The sequence below is a fragment of the Alosa sapidissima genome, chromosome 14 (assembly GCF_018492685.1).
Source record: "Alosa sapidissima isolate fAloSap1 chromosome 14, fAloSap1.pri, whole genome shotgun sequence".
In the NCBI taxonomy this organism is placed as follows: Eukaryota; Metazoa; Chordata; class Actinopteri; order Clupeiformes; family Clupeidae; genus Alosa; species Alosa sapidissima.
In genome coordinates this window covers 4736193-4753790 of record NC_055970.1, presented here as the reverse complement: position 1 = coordinate 4753790, position 17598 = coordinate 4736193, and the positions used below count along the sequence as shown (strand labels likewise).

The 17598-nt window shown below is 44.5% G+C and overlaps 1 protein-coding gene across 2 annotated transcripts in view; it reads right to left on the bottom strand.

Moving 5' to 3' along the window:
- The window catches only part of trip4 (thyroid hormone receptor interactor 4), a 45542-nt gene that overhangs the window by 20523 nt on the left and 7421 nt on the right, over positions 1–17598 (bottom strand). For both annotated transcript variants that reach the window (XM_042061780.1, XM_042061781.1), the window contains exon 12: positions 875–977. In XM_042061780.1, the coding sequence (XP_041917714.1) occupies positions 875–977 (103 nt within the window). The remainder of the gene's footprint in view (positions 1–874; positions 978–17598) is intronic.

The following is a 17598-nucleotide window of genomic DNA, read 5'->3' as shown; positions in this document are numbered from 1 at the left end:
CTGTATATTTTTTACTTTTGGTCACGTCTCTGATACACAGTTGTTAACTGCAAATTAATTGTGACAATCAACAGAATGTATCTTTTCCTGGTGTTTGCTTTCTTATTTACCTTTTGTCATACATAAAAATTAATGTAGGCTGCTTCTGGATCCACTTAACATAAGCATTCATAATTTCATTAATGCTCTGTAGCCAACAGTTTACAGCATTTTCTGAAAATAATTTCATATCCAAACAAAACTGGAAATGTAGGCCTATCTGAACTGAATCCATATCAAATCGTATCAAATGGATTTAAGGCCTTGAGAATCCGAATTGATTCAGGAAATCTGTGCCTATACCCAGCCCTAGTGTCAGACAACTCCAAGCCTGATGGGCCATGTGCCTCATTAACTGGCTAACACAGTTATCAAATGTTTATTTTGAGCAATGGTCATGTCAGCCAACTGGCTGATGTTGATGACTACTTCTATTTAGGCTTAATCTTTTTCAATGAATTAATCTTCTTTCCTTCCAAAACGACTTATCGATTGATAGAAGTGAACATATACTGTACATTAGTATACTATACTAAAGTATTACTAAAGATGAATGTAATAATTAGATTCTGAATAGCTTATACATCATGTACTGTGTAGATCACTAGGGATTTAACATTAGTCCCCCAACTTTGACTCTGCCCTCTGTCCTTTGACTCTGTACATTCATGGTAATGTGTGTGTGTGTGTGTGTGTGTGTGTGTGTGTGTGTGTGTGTGTGTGTGTGTGTGTGTGGAACATGAAAAAGGACGGGATAAATGAGCTAAAAATTCCTTCGACAGCAAAGCAAAATTTTCAATGGCTGGACCCACAACATGAAAGAGGCAGTACTTACAGATCTTGTGTTTCCCTTTCATGGGGAACTTTACTATCAGCTCCTGGGGGTTGGAACAAATGAAGACAAATGGTGAGGCCGACTCCTCGGAGATCTGGGGGTACTGTGGTGAGAAAGAAAGCAAAGAAGACAAAGCACTCTATTACTATGTTTCATTAACACCCCTCTCCAATGTAGCTGTGTCCTGAATGGGAGCCTCTTGCTCCCTCACTGATGTAAGATATGAGAGACAAGAAAGAGAGAGCGAGAGAGAGAGAGCGAGAGAGAAAGAGAGTGGGTAAGAAAGAAAGAGTGAAATAGAGCAAGAAAGAACGAACAGTGCAGGTGAGATTGACACATCCATAACAACAGAGTCATCTTTTCAATCTGCCGAAGGGGGGGAACGGCTCAGGAGGCTTTATTTCCTCCCCCCTGTTATCAGGTGCTGGTATGATTGCATCTCAGCAGCCAGGAAGCGGGGGGCTTCTTTTCACAACAGCACTTGTCATCCCTCCCCGAGCGTGAGCACTGGCGCCCGCTCACGCCGTTGCACACAAACCGTGACGTGCAGAGATTACTGTCAGGCGTAATTGCAGATGAGAGGCATCCAGTGGGACTGTGGATTTATTTTGGCTGTGGGTAAATTACAAAATTGGAAGTACACAAAAGTGACATGAACCTACAATGAGGTAGATCCACAACAGAGAGTGATAATTAGGAGCGTAAGGAACATTTTCAACATCCCTTAAAGGGTTGTTAGTCAGAGAGTGTGAGGAATGCTTAACAGCTAGCTGCCCTAGCCGAGTTTTTTATAGATCACCTTACATTTTCTTTACATTACAATCTAGGCATCATTACTATGGTTACTGCTACTGTATTCAATGACTGGCAAGTTGGAATATAAAGCAATCAAAACTCTCCATTTTGTTCATTTGCCAGTTAACGTGTTCAGGTCATGGTTTGTGTCTCGGGCTCTACTGGGGCCTTTGCTGGCATACATCTGCAACAAAGGTGTGAACTAAATGAACTTTACAAAAGTTACACTTAGCTATACTTAATACTATAAAAGTCAAATATTCATATGTCCTATGTATGAAATACAAAAAAAAAGAATAATGTCACATCCATTAGCATGAATAGAACGTTTTCATGATGAAAATAATTTGTAGAGGAAAAAGTAAGACCCGACTAAATTAAACATATTTTGCTTTCTGGTGGTTTCAAGATGTCTGTTTCTTGGTAACACCAATATATGCATGAATAGAATAACAATTAAGTATTTATAGTGTAATACAACAGAATGCTATACACTTGCCTCTAAAACAACTAAAGAATAGGTTGGTCTTAAGGCGTTCAATACTAATTTGTTATCAAAATATTCATTAAAACGCATACTGTTTTAATGTACTTTTTAGAGAATCCTCCTCTAGATCTCTAGATGGAAGCAAAAACTAAAGCTGTTTCAAACATAACATAAAGGTGTATAAATAACAAAAACACATTTTTAAAAAATATACACAATTACAGGCAAAACCTGTGGAAAAAGCAAATCTCAGCTGCTTTTTCATTCCGACCAAAACACCAATGCACCTGTTCATGATACTTCTGTACTCAACTCTCCAGCATTTTCTTGCTATAAGCAAAGAATGGCGAAGGCTAGAGTCTGGTCTCCTCTATAAGCATTAAAAAGGGGCAAAAATCCTGAGGAAGACTATCCCTCTCAAATTGGATTGCAGATTGCCTTCCAAGGCTCTGTAATAATTTTCAAGTACCACTAATGTACCTTAACATTGAAAATTTCCACTCTGTCTTTTAAATAAGCTTCATGATAAGCATGTCATTGACCACTGACCTCGCTGGTACAATTTTAGCACCATTATCTCACACACTGACATTAGCCTAGAGCTGTGCGTGTTTCCTGGCTCTACGCTCTGGCCATCTCATTCTGGACACCTGCAACATATTACCCAATTAGATGTCTAACATTATTGTGATTGCCCGTAAATATTTTCTTCCGCAATTAAAATGGAGGATTAGCCAGGCCGGTCTGGACTGGTAGAATTGTACAAAAGAAGAGAAAATAGCGACCTTAAGCCATAACATCTTTCTGAAATAAATTGACTGTATAAAATGACACCTACACATCTTTAGCCTTTGCCCATGTTGAGACTACAACAAAATGGAATGACAAAAATGACCAAGCCAGCACATTCAACAGGAGAATTCACACACCCAGTGGAGCTGAACAGTTGTTTTTAGATTTTCCACCTTTGCTGAAGTAATTTTGGCTCACTGCCAAAGTTGGCAGCTCATGTGCGCAACATGCGAGTGCCCCCTCCTCACTCCTGGTCCACATATAGATTTCCCTGCGGTCTGCCCACAGCCAGTCCAGACCAGGGGCATAAAAATGTAGCCGAGACATTTTAATAAACTCCCTGCTAATGTCACTAGAGGCGTGCCATTAAATCCTGGCAAAAGCCGGCCAAACCTCAAAAGCAAGAGAACCTGAAATAATACTGCAATGTAAACACCTAATAAAAGGCGCATACAGTGCATGCTATGTCAAATGACACGCAATTACAGAGTGGGAGTGGGAGTGGGAGAAAAAGAAAGTCAGTTCAGTAAATGCCACCCGAGAGTCTGAAATGAGGCAGAATAAAATGTCAACAGCTTTTCATTCCAAACAAAAATTAGCATCTCTTTATAGTAGGTACTGAACTCTCTGTATTTGGAAAATTAATGAATTTTTTTTTCCTGAAGTGTGACAAAGGTGTGAATTTAATTAAACACTGATTTTGTGTAATGGCCCATTTCATTCAGAAGCCTGTGCTAAATGAAAAGATAATTCCTACTGCTAAGTCACCCTATTGATGTGTACCGCTCATTGCAGGGAAAACGGTAGAAAACAATCACTTTTATCAGAGGATGATGTTTTCATCCAAAGATGAAAGTAGTGTCAATCACTGTACACATGCGTGGTGTACTGAGGCCTGATTGGTGACATCTGAGAACAGCCAAGATGCCTTCAGTGCTTTTTAATCCTCCACTGCGAGTTCATCATGATTCACAGCTGTTGAGTGGGTCAAACTCTGAATCTCAGATTCCCTCTCCCCTCCCTCACAAATACGCCATGTAATTGTTTCAATACTGATTTAATCAAAAGGGTGTGACATCATCCAACGTTACAATAGAGTTCTCATTTTTCCCTCCAAAGTGCTAAATGCAGAACTTGTGCAAAATGTTCCAGAAGGATCTCTGTAATAACTGAAACAGCAAACCAAAATGGGAATGAACCGAAAGATTCCAATCAAGAAACATCAATGATCAATGTAGAAATGTGCTTATGTAGCAGGTGACTAAATTTTATTTAACACTATTTAATTGTGGTCCTGTGTCACCACACAGAGAAAGAGAGAGTGTAGGAGAGAGAGGGAGAGAGAAAGAAAACATGAGTGGCCCTTGCCAAAGAACATTACATGATTAGAGGGCAGAGTGAGTCCAGCCACAACCAGACAGCCCACCCATGTCCTACCTAACAAAGGCAGCCTGCATGGCCTGGCCCCGCTAAGAGCCCCATCTCCCCCTCTCTCTCCTATGCCCACCCCCACCCCCAGCCAGAGTCCCAGCCATAGCCCCAACCTTCCTCTTCTTTAACAGAATCAGTGGAGCAATGAATCTAAGAGTTTGGCTGGCCCCGCTCACTCACTCGCTCGCTCGCTCACTCACTTTCCTGCCTGCCTCCTTGCTCTTGCTGCAGTGGCCCTGGCCTTTCAGCTGCTGGCCAGCAATTACGAGGTCGAGACAAGCAATCTCCCGCGCGGCGGCTGCAGTGCTAATGGGGCTGTGTGGCAGGCTGGGGTCCGCTTGGCTGCACACAATCTCAACTCCACGCCACCACCACCCGTAACACCACCATACCCCCCCCCCCCCCCCCTTACCCTGTCCTCCACCCCCACCCAAAAAAACAAGCCCTCATTGGCAGAGCTTCCACTGATCGGCTCCACCGAGAAGAGGCCCTTGTGAAACGAGGGAGAGAAAATGGAGGGAGGGAGGGAGTGTGGGAGGGACGGTGGAAAGGAGGGGAAAAAAAGAAAGAGGGAACAGATACACAAAAGAAGAAGGGGGCTCAGTCAAGGCCGCTTCACACTACTTAAGCAAAGAAAAAGGAATCAGCTTGACTCATCTACCTCTGGGTGACGGGCTCAGCTGTGCTGATCTCTCGCCAGCAATGGGACTCCAGCTCATTGGAAGGTGCTTTGCAGCCCAAAATACCGGATAAACGCATGTGGGAGAGTGAGAATTGGATTTGGACTGACCAACTCGCTGCTGGACCAAATGACAGGGACATAGCTGAATAATTTAAATCATCAAAGCATCCACATTTTATAAAGATAATACACGCCTCTAATGTAAATGTGCAGCAGCCAGAAGGGGTGAGCAATTGTTTCGAGCGTTCCTTATTTCTTTATGACACAGGCCATCTGGAAGCCATGTCAGCAGTCCTCACTTTCATATTCAATAACAGCAAACCACAGAGCCTTTATAACAGTAGCTATAAAAAAGGTCTCCTCTGTGCAACGCCTTCCTGACAGACTCTCTTGGCCGCCCTAGTCCATCATTTGCACTGTATAAGTTCTGTAGCTATTAATATTTAACGGCACTTCTTCACACAAAGAAACAACTGGTGTCAAGTTGGAGTGTTCATGAATTATACAAGGGGCCCCAACACTGGCATTCGTGTTTCTACATAATTAATGTTCCCGACACAGGGAAATACACGGGCAGCTTTTAGGGTCTCAGAGATGGCCATCGTGTCAGTCAAGGCCACTGCTCTACTGCTGAGCTTGGTATGTGTGTATGTATGTGCGTATGTGTGAGGTGAGAGGTGGGGGGTGAGGAAGAGTCATATTTCCTGCTTTCAACTGCACACCATGTTATTAAAAACGAGCTTAGAAAAAGGATCAAGTTACGTAATGCACAAACGAGATGAGCCTAAGTTAGCCTAAGTTAGGTCAACAAGGCAAACTAGTCTTTGAAAGGGCTATAGTCACCCTGTCCCAAACAGGACATAGTCAGACATTCAACAGAGACTGGCTTGTCTGTGTTACGCAGTGTCGTACGAGTCGTGTATGCAAAAGGAGGAAGAGACAAATTAGCTCTTTCACAGGGTGACGAGAGTTGCGGTGAAGTCATTTATTTTGAGGTGAGATGCACACACAGCTCGCCTGTTTCATGAGCCTTTAACCTTTTCAAACCGTGCCTGTGACCTCATCCCCTGCTTCACACCACAGACCAGGGGAAAACAGGGCTGTCTTCACAAGAGGCAGACACAAGACAACAAGCAGCTCTAAGAGTATGCAGATATACCTCACTTGCCATCTGCTCTACTCAGTCAAGTACAGCCGCAACTTTTACAGTTCAAATTACTTACAGGAATAAGAACAAATGTTTAGACGACACCACAATGTACTATACAATCTGGGGATGGTGTATGAGTCAGGGTGACAGAAGATGTTCATCACAATCACACAGGAGTTCACAACAGAGGAGGAAGATGATATGTCTCTTGTGACCAGAGAAGCCTTTCACTACCCTCCTCTCACCAGCTCCTGAGAAACATTATTTCAGCCTCAGTACACAACTGAGGCCTGTTCCCTTGGGGACAATTAACTTGTGTAACTTCACTTCCCGCACAGTACTTCAAAAGAGCACCACGGGAACAAGGGAACCTTTTTTTCAGACACATTCTCTTCCGCCACTCCCAAAATTTAGTCAGCTCAGTAGCAGCATAGATGCAAAAGTCACTCAACTATTTCAAACTCGCCTGGCTGACACCCCGGGACAAACTGTGAGCAGTGTTTACGCAACGCTCCCCGGCTCTTGGGGTGCAGGATTTGCTTTGATTGTGGCTCTGGAACACAGGCGGCCATCTGGGGTCATTCTACACAGCTGGATGCCGCTGCCCCCCTGTGAACCGCCCGGGGCTCAGACAAAGCCATGCACTAGATGAGGTGAGCAGCTGGGGGTTGAGGGTCTCATATCCTCTCTCTCTCTCTGCCTCGCTCACAAACACAAACTAAAACCACTCCCTCTACACACACACACACACACACACACGCACACACACACACAATCTTCCACCCCCTCCTTACCCCTTGTCACCTCATTAGCCACCCTTGAGACCCGGCGCAGGACAGAAGCCCAGGCCGCCCCTGAGGGAAATAAAAAACAAGAGGGGCAGCTCCCACACGCCACAGCCACTGGCCAGAAAATAGATGCGGCTGCCGTTCCTCTCCTCACCTTCTCTCATCTACCCACTCCTCTCCTCACCTCTCTTCTCTGCAGGCTGCTCTCTCTGGGAACACTTGCTCACAAGCCACTCTCATTTTCCGAAAGCCGGCAGCACCTGACATTTTTATAGGGGAGGTTCTTCACACCGTGATATAGCTCGTCGGGATGATGGAGAGGGAACAGGCTTAGACAGCAGAATGCAGCGCAATATCTCTGCCAATTTATTAGGCTGCCAGTAGGAGGATAAGATCGACTGGAAAATATTACGACAAAAAAGCCAAAGCAAAACAAGCCAGGGAAGGTACACAGATGCCGTTTGGGCAGCCAATACCCCTCAACAAATGCTCGCTCTTCAGCGTAATCTCCCCAAATGGCCCCCCAGCCTGGCTTATGTGGGACTGGATGAGTTTATCCATCAGCAAGAAAGCACACTGGTGTCTCCATCTTATTTATGAGCCACCACAGGCAATATAACAGAGTCCATATCCTCGGCTGGAAATGCGGCAGTGAAGACACTCTCCTTCACAACAAATAAATTGGGTTCTGCCACCTTCTCGTTTACCTCAGATTCTGCCAGAGAGAGTAAACGCACGTATACATACATTCTCAAACAACCTTCTACCAAATGCAGAACCTCATTGTTTATTATTTCCTATGTAAGGACAAATAACTAACTATTTCACCCTGACCACTATAAATAAGGTACAAGGATACAAGGATACAAGGAAGTTTATGTTTTAGTTTAGGTTAACCATTTCCAAGATGGATCTGATATAGTGAAATATTTCTTATCTAACAATAGTTCATGAACTCTCCACATAAGTTTGCCAATATGATGCAAAATAGCTGCAAACAAATGCTCTTCTTTAATAAAGCAACCCTGAACAGCAAATATTTAGGTGTAGAGTGGATTTTTTCCCCTGAAAGTTTTACATTAATAATGTAATATGAGTTATCACTATGACTCATGCACATTCCCATCAAAATAAATAACACATCTGTACAAAACATCACAAACAAACGCAGAAGTACGCTAACCAGATCCCTGTCCCTTCCACGTATGCTACAGGGAGAAAATAAAACAAGGCACTTAGTAAACCGCCTCGCCAACAGCATGAAGGACCCCTCCCCAGTTCCCCTCCCCCACCCCTGTGCTGTCTGGAGGGCAAATGCCTGTGGAGGGGGGCGGCAGCTGCACTGTCACTCGATTGACAAGGTGAACCATTCTCTTGGCCCCTGGAAGACAGCTCCTGACTGTGCTCGCCAGCCAAACAACACAGCTGGGCGGGAGTCCACCACACACACACACACACACACACACACCGACAGGAGTCAACATCCCTGGCTTCAGGCAGGATGTTCGGCGATGGAGCTAACAGGATGTGGAGCTCCATGTGTTCCAGAGGGGATGAGGGGCCAGGCAAAACATGGCACCCAGAACAGCCTTTCCACTGCTTGTTATGGACTGACAGGCACTTGGATGGCAGGCCATTTACATTTACATTTATTCATCTAGCAGATGCTTTTATCCAAATCGACTTACAAAATGAGGAGTGCCGTTCAAGCTACATTGCAAAGGAGACCTTAGGTAACAATAAATACTATTACAATAAATACTACTACCCGAGAATGAGAGTGCAAAAGTTGAAGTATTTGGTAGGAGAGGAGGCAGAAGGAAGTAGGAGGGAAGAAAGGAAGCATGCTAGGTCTGTTGGGTTGTTAGATGTGTAATAAGAGGATGTACTCCTGGAAGAGTTAGGTCTTCTTGAAGATAGAGAGGGAAGCCCCTGTTCTGGTAACACTTGGTAGCTTGCTCACTAATGAGGAACAACAAAAGAAAATAGTCTGGATTGCCAAGCGTGTAAGGGCTGCAGTGCCAGACGACATTCGTTGGAGAAACGCAGCAGTCGAGGGGTAACATAAGCTTTGATGAGAGTAGTTAAGTAAGTGGAGGAGAGCCAACAATCACTTTGTAGGCAAGCATTTGTGACTTGAATTTGATGCAAGCAGCTAAGGGTAGCCAGTGGAGCTCAATGAACAGCGGTGTAACCAACCAGCTAGTTCAACAGTACACTGTATGTTTCCAGGGGGATCTTTGACTTGCCAACATCTAGGTGTCTAGGGCTTTCTCCTGTTGTCTTTGTGTGAAGTGTGAAAGCACAGGAATATAATTGGCATGGAAAGTCACAAGAAATTCAGCTCACCTCGGAGACAGAATACCCCTCACGGAGGTGTTCCTAAACTGGTGGCTAGAGCTTGAACCAGCTACACTGATGGTTTGGAATGCTTTTGTTTCGTCATACAAAATATTTTTTTTTGGAAAACAATCAGAAGTTAATTAGAAATAGCAGCCAAATGTGAATAAATAGCTATTTTGATGTAATTACAAAAATGCCTATATATTGTGTTGCCCAGATACAGTATATTCTAAAGTTAGAATGCTAACAACAAGCCAGTGTTGCTACAGGTTCTGTCTAAAAAACACAGAGGGCCAGATGTACGTACATTTGCGAATGTAGCGTTATCAGCGTCATGGACAAACCGCAGATTGCGAATGCTGTCAGACCCAAGTTTCCGTCGTATTTATCAAACTAGTGTAAACTGCGTCTTTCTCTGCCTTTCACCGCCTTTAAATGCAATTTACGAACGTCCACAACTGAACGGCAGAGCCTACATACAAACGCAGTTGAATGAAGTTAACTGATGGCAACATTAATAAAGAATCAAACGTTTAGCGATCATGAAATAATATCATACATGATAAGTATATATACTCTTTTGATCCCGTGAGGGAAATTTGGTCTGTGCATTTATCCCAATCAGTGAATTAGTGAAACACACTCAGCACACAGTGAAGTGAAGCACACACTAATCCCGGTGCAGTGAGCTGCCTGCAACAACAGCGGCGCTCGGGGAGCAGTGAGGGGGTTAAGTGCCTTGCGCAAGGGCACTTACTGGTCGGGGTTCGAACCGGCAACCCTCCGGTTACAAGTCCGAAGCGCTAACCAGTAGGCCACGGCTGCCCTCTGATAAGATGTCAACAAGCAGGGAGATAACGAAGATCAGTAGTTTAACTCAAACTACTGCACGTATAGGCTATGGAAAATTGGTCAAATCTAGCAAGTAGGAAAGTTTAAGTGAATGACGTGAAAGTGAAAGTAAGACATTCGAAAGGCCAACGAAAGTTAAGGTTGCTTTTGATAGTACACAAAACTGGTGCTCTTTGAGCGATTCTGTTGTCTTTGAAAGGTTCTCTTATTGACTCATTGAACTAGCCTGGCGGGCCATCCTATATCATTGAAATGTATAGTCTGGAATCGAACCATTCACCTCGCTTAATCCAAGGGGCGGGCAGAGAATTGTCTTTCAAACTGCGTAGGCATGCAATAGGCCAGCGCTACGACCATATCCGTATCCGGTCGGCAAAACGGCAAATACATCCTTCTTCGAAAGGAATGACTTAAGTGCATTGTGTTGCTCAACTTTCACAGAAAAGCACAAGTCCAACTCCTCCAAAGTTGACGCCAAGGCCGATTCAAACAACAGCTCTTCGTTCGCCATAGCCACCTTCCTTGTTGTTCACCGTTGCAGGACTGTCGTTATCCTGTAAAGCCCGCCTTAAGACGTCCACAGCGTCAGCCAATAAAAATCCCTATGGTTTGATACTAGACGATCTGGAACATCATTGTTCATTAGCGTTTCTGTCGGGCAAGCAGATAACCTGCCCAATCAGCGGTGAGAGGGGATGACCCTATAGTTTGGAAATCAAAAGTGGCTGTGGTAAATGGTAGTAGCAACGCCTGCAAACGTCAAAAAATGCAGTTGAAAGAATGTGTACTATTATGCACAGCAAAGGTAGGCTCACATGCATTGTTTCCTGACTGCCGATGCTGTTTATTGTCAGTTTGTGAAGTTTAGGCAAAGTAGGATGTCAGGAATCCTTGATCAATGTGATTGGTTAGGCTGGACCAAAGATTTCAAAGTTAACGCTATGTCTACACCCCTCACCATGCCAGTGAAGGTTTTGCAATCGTGAGTGACCAGGCTCTATTCACTTTGTGAATGCGTTTGGTTTACCACTGCTAAACCTAAACTTCAACAAAAACAGTGAGGCACTGCAAAAAAAACTCCTTAATTAATGCCCAAAGACACAAGCCCCACAACGTCAGGAACAGTATTTATAATCACTTAAATCCTATTTATGTGGCTAAAATAATAACAGTTAAAGTGTAAGTTTATTCATGGAGAAATTGGAACATCCTTTTTAAACCAAGGACCATCACCATCAATCAATTTCCAGAGTGTCAGACTCCAAAAAAGCATGGCTGTCCTGTAATTAGTAGAGGTAGACAAACATAGTGATACACTGGCCCCAATCTGCTTGGAGTGGTAAGTTTGAAGTCATTTCACTCGCTGGCCGACAGATAGCCAGTCTTGCATGAAGCTGCTAGCTGAAGCTGCCATTATTATTGAGCCACCTTGTTTCACACAACTGAACATGACAGGGTTAAACAAAATGAGAACATGCCAAAGTCAACCCATGTGGCTAGTCTACCAGCTGGCTAGCTACCGTAGGGTACTTTGTAGCAAACGGGCAAACTAACTTCAACAAGGTCATGTATATTAGGTTAACCAGAAAATATTTTTATATCCATTTTAAAAATGGGACTTAATAGCAAGACACACTTTATTTTCCTCAAATAAAGGATGGCCACACCATGCGGTGGTCATATAAAGTACATGTTATGTGTTGCAATACGTGTGAGAGAATACAATGATTGATAATCAGCTCATTTAGCCTCCTTGCAAATTACAAATATTATACATTGACCACCTTGAGACAACATTTATGCTCCTTGAAAGTATCTTCGCATAAATACCGTTTCATGCGAAGAAAAGTGCTCAGCACATTAATGTGTTTACAATGGATTAGAGTCATTTAGTATGTAAGACACTTGATTTAAGGTATGGAAAACAAAAAGAAAATTCTACATAAATTGCAGCATGTGTAAAGTTCATCTTGAGAAAGAGAATCTGAAAACCCTGGCAACGTTTTTATAGCTACACTGCAATAAAAAAATAACTGTCAGTTTTGGTCCAGAGGTTGTTAGAGGAGTTTATGGACACACTCCAAAATTGTTGAGTGGTTTCCTAGACTTGTGGACTATCGATGTGTGAACATTTTTTACCAGACACTTCTACAGTATGGGCCACCATTGACCTCCACAGCAGAGCCCATATCAGTAATGAAATCTTGTCATATGAAGAGGTGCTTAGGTACCGTTGGAGCTTTGCATCTCACAAAATAATACAAAAGAAACTATTTCAGGAGGCTGAGAGGAGCTCTTCCAGGATCCACCGCTGCCATTCTTGACTGACTGTTGCACAGGAACAACACCTGACACCACCAATGGAAGCAGAGACAAGCTTAAAAGATATGACACACACATTTACTCGTGGTGAACATACAAGGACAGGCGCTTTCAAAAGCCCCATTGACCTCGTCCTTCTGTCCTCCGCAGGCGAGAGAGAGAGAGAGAGCGGGAGAGCGGGAGAGAGAGAGAGATAGAGAATGACGCCTGGGGTGCTCCTGAGCAGGCTGAATTCTTCACATATATACCACATAACCACAAGCTTCCAGCAGCCTGACAGCGCCAACAAACAATGTCTGGGGCAGAGTGGGGGGAGAGGAAAGAGCAAGATAGAGAGGCAGCGGCAAGGAAAAACAAAAATGACATACCGAGAGAGAGGGAGGGGGGTGTACAGCAACAGAGACGGAGAGAGAAAGAGACAGAAAGAGAAATGTAGCGAGAGCTCAGGAAAAATAGATATCGCCTTCCTCTGGTGAGACTGCAGCCTAGCCACTCTTATACCTCGCTCCCTGTGGAAAAAGCTCCTCAGCAAATAAATATCACATTACCACATAAGGAGACACAGGCATCAGCTAACAAGGAAGCAATACAGCTTGCCAGCCTATGGTTGTTCAGAGCCTATGTTACATTCCCATTCTGTACAGCACCATTGGATGAAAAGAAAACCAACAGGGAATGAAGTACATTCTAAGCTGCTCCACGCAGTTAGGTTAAAAGCAAACAGTTACCATTACCAAACTACAATTAACCAAAAGCCCATCATATTATATGTGAGCTTATCCTAATTATGTATGTATACTTGACATATATTTACATTTTTATTTTTCACTATACCTGCCTACCTAAATACATCTACATAATTACTCTCTCACTCAAAATGTATGCACCACACAATTCATTAACCAATCAAACAGTCTACTTGCTCATCAATCTATCAGCAAACTATTTATCTACATCTTATCGTATTATAAGCCTATTACATTATATGACTGTGTATGGTCCGTCAATGTACCAGTCAATAGGAAGAGCATTTTACATAGCACATGTACTTGAACATGTATTTTTAATGTTTTTCAGAAATAAATAATGTTGCATCATCTGAAGCCAGCCTCCCCATTAGTCATGCTCTACACTGGGCCATTAGTAGGACGACTCCAGGACATGACAGCCTCTGTGTCTTTGCTGACAAGTAACTCCCCAGACTCCCCCCTAGCAAACAGGGCTGTGGAGAAAAATTGACTGATTCTCAATTTCCAGTGAGATGGCTGCCTGGTGGTAGACTAAGGACACACACACACAGACACACACACACACACACACAGACACACACACAAGCCTGGAGTCCCTTGTGGCTGCCCTATAAGGCTAGGGGGAAGCAGTGGAATAAGTGTGTGGTACTGACATAATGACTGTCTGAGCTGACTACCTGCCTTTGATTAGTCAATACAGATCAATACCACATTCAGCTGCACTCAAGGAGGAATGGCCTTCCCCTTTATGTCCTCACTAAGGCTTCGAGCACACTATGTGTCCTTAAAAGAAAGCCATAGCCACCAATATGTTCTAATGTAACATCATAATAATGAGGCACTTCACCTTCTCAAAAAGAAAAAGACTATGGCAGTGCACAGACACACCTTTTCTAAAGTGACAAGAAAAATGTTAAATAATAAGCTCTTTCCTGAAGGAAGACGGTCTGGCCTCCATTCCGACTGTGCACCTTTAGTCTTGCACCCATTGTTCTTAAAGGGTTTAAGAGATAACCATTTGGATTACATATGACCTATTGCTTTCCCAAAGATCATTCATTCCTGCCATCTGTTGTCTTCTTTGTGACTTACTCATCTGAGAAAAAAAGGAATCTGTAAACAGACATCATCTACAGCTGCGTATTGGGATTATTTTCTGTTTAGTGCTAAAATAGGCACTCGGCAGAGAGTCAATGTGATACTGCCTTGTGGTGGTGTCAATTTGCATTGATTGTTTCAAAGAGATTTCCCTCCCCATATTTCCCATCCACTGGGCATGCCATTTGAATGACTATGAAACACAACAGGACGACTGGCTTCTTCTTGGACAAGAACTAAGCCCAAACTAATCTAAGCCTACACTACATTTTTATTGAGAGAATCTTGAATCACTGAAAGAGCTAATAGCCCAGATTTAGCATCTGTGAGCAGCTCAGGGGCGACTCCCAGAAGTCTTTGTGGCAGGTAGGCTCTCGGTCTTCATTCCTGAGTGGACGGAACGCGGGGGAGAGGAGGATGGAGGAGCAATGACAGGCGGGGGGGGGGGGGGGGGGGGGGGGGGGGTAGGGGGATAATCCGGTGGAGGTAGGGAGGGGTTGGGTCAATACGCCAGCAAACAGGCTCTAATACATGCAGCAACACTATTACAATTCCCTCCAAACAAACAGACGGCTAGTGCATTGCTTCTGGTCCTTTCTGCCCACTATCAGCCTGTGTGTGTGTGTGTGTGTACATGTATGTGTGTGTGTGTCTGTCTCTGGGTGGTAAGAGTGAGAGACACAGAGAAAAGGTGAGAGAGAGAGAGAGAGAGAGAGAGAGAGAGAGAGAGAGAGAGAGAGAGAGAGAGAGAGAGAGAGAGAGAGCATTTTCAGCCTCTGTCTCACACATACACACTCCCCCCTCCCCCGTCGGCTTGAAGCACTGCTGCTTCCCAGCGCCAGCGAGCAAAATCTCTTTGAGTGGGTGGTTGAGCAGAAGACAAAGGTGAACAACGGCATGCAGCAGGCAGTTAAGTCACAGAGCTCTCTCGTCTCTCCCTCTCTCTCCTTCTCTCATTCCCCTCCTTCCCTCCCTCCCTCCCTCTCTCTCTCTCTCTTCTGTCTCAGCCTGGATTTATGGTTCGCCCCTGGTGCTGAGAACTCAAACACATGATGAAAGGGGCTGCTGGGGAGGGTAGAGAGAAGAGAAGGGAAGGCAACCGAGGGAAGGGGGGAGGGGGCTCACCCAGACCCCCGCTTCTCCACACACACATTTTATGACCCCAGCAAGGGGATCAGAGGGGAGAATGGCGCGGGGATAATGGCCACTGGGAACAGAGTGAGGCTGAGGCTGAGGCAGAGGCAGGCAAACTAGAGGGGCTCCACACAGATTCCACTGGCACAGCCTCTCTAAAGGCATGAAACCACAGCCTCCTCTTTTTCGGCTTTATTACTTACTACTCTGGGACACCTAACACGTTTTTTTTTCCCCCAATAGAACATCAACTACATGAATCCAACTACATTTTATGCATTTTATAAATGGATTTAGCTGACAATTTTATTCAAAGCAACTTACAAATAACAACTGACATTAAAGCTACAATGAAAAAAAAAATACCTTGATTAAAACAAATATGTTAGCCCTTTGATTTCTGTGTGGAAAATTCAGATCGTAGTGGTGTCATCTGGTTTGTTTATTCAGTCAAAATGCATGGTGGTGCCATTAACCTCACCCCACCATAAACCACAGCCATTATCTGAATGCTTCAGTGAGAATGCGTAAATGCATTACAAAGTGAAGGGGAAGGATGGAGGGGGTCCTCAAAGCTGTCATCACATCTCCCTCCCACAGACTCAACACTTAAAGGCAATCTAACAACGAGCGGAACAATTACATTTAAATCAAAGCCTATTTATCCATCAGCGGGGAAAAAACTGAGTACAATTCAGACACCAGCACCTATGTCAATATCTCATTAGGGCTAATGTGAACAAGTGAGAAAAAGAAAGGTAGAAAGAGGAAGGGAGAGGGGGTTTGAAAAAAGGAGAGAGAAAAAACGAGTGAGAAAGAGTGGCAGTAGCATGAAAGGATGTTTACACAGTCTTCATCACATTTCTGAACCATAACAAACTGAGCACGACACTAGAAGTGTGTGTGTGTGTGTGTGTGTGTGTTTCTGTGTGTGCGTGTGTGTGTTTCTGTGTGTGCGTGTGTGAGAAAGACCTTGCTGTTAAACACAGCTGGGTGACAATCATTTACCATTTCTCATCATCACAAACACCCTTACAGATAAAGCACCTATCAAGATGCAGAAGAAATGAACCACACACACAAAAAAAAGCACTGCCGCAAAATGACAAAGTGAGAGTGAAGGCGATGACCATTTCACAGATTGGCCACATAATAGACAGGATCTCCTCGGAGCTCTCTCTCTCTCTCTCTCTCTCTCACTCACTCTCCTTTTCTCTCTCATGCCTGCTCCCTGTTACGAGCCATCTGTTGGCTGACAAAAGTGGCCCATCTAGCCGTGCAGCACCGAGCTGAGCGCTCCGCTAGTCTCATCTCGCAGTAAGAGGGAGCAGATGTAACATGAAAATGAACACGATGGCTCCTCTGCCCAGGCTGCTGTCTGGGGGTCTATCAGAAACACTGGGCTGCATGGAACCGGTGGTGGTGCTCTGCGCTGCACTGCTGTGCTGTGAGATGGGGTGGGGTGGGGTGGGGTGGGGTGGGTGGTGGTTTTTGGTGGTGGGGGCTACTCGACATTTAACCGGGATGAAAGGCTAGAGATTAAAGGGCCGCACCAAGCTGCGGAGGACTCCACTGATTTATAATTAATCAAGGAGCCGGTGCGGGCGTCACGTCGCCTTGCCCTTGGCTCACCTCCGCCGACACAAAAACAAGCCTCTTAAAGACGTGCGGAAAGGAAAAAATAAACACACGGAGAAGCACGGGGGGAATAAAAAAACAGAAAAGATGCAGGAGGAAGGAGGGCTGGCAGGAGGTCTGCGCTGACGGCAAACATGGAGACTGTAGCTGATGCACGAGTGACTGCCTCGGCGTGAGAGGCAATTATCAGGGTCTCCTGTGGGCATGTTTCAAGACGACATGTTAGTGTGATGGCAGAATCAAAGATGGCTGCTCGGGGCTGGGAGGAAGATGGTGCACTCTGCCATCTGGTGGTGGGAAGGCGCAATGCAGCCAGAGACGAGCTGCCAGCAGACTCCACTGTTCAAAACACACCCCAAAGGGAAAGTCTCTGTCTGTCAATCATACTAGTGAAACAAAGACAAATTTCCTGTTCACAACCAGTGACAACCCAGACCCTCAAAAGCTCAGTGAAGCAGACACG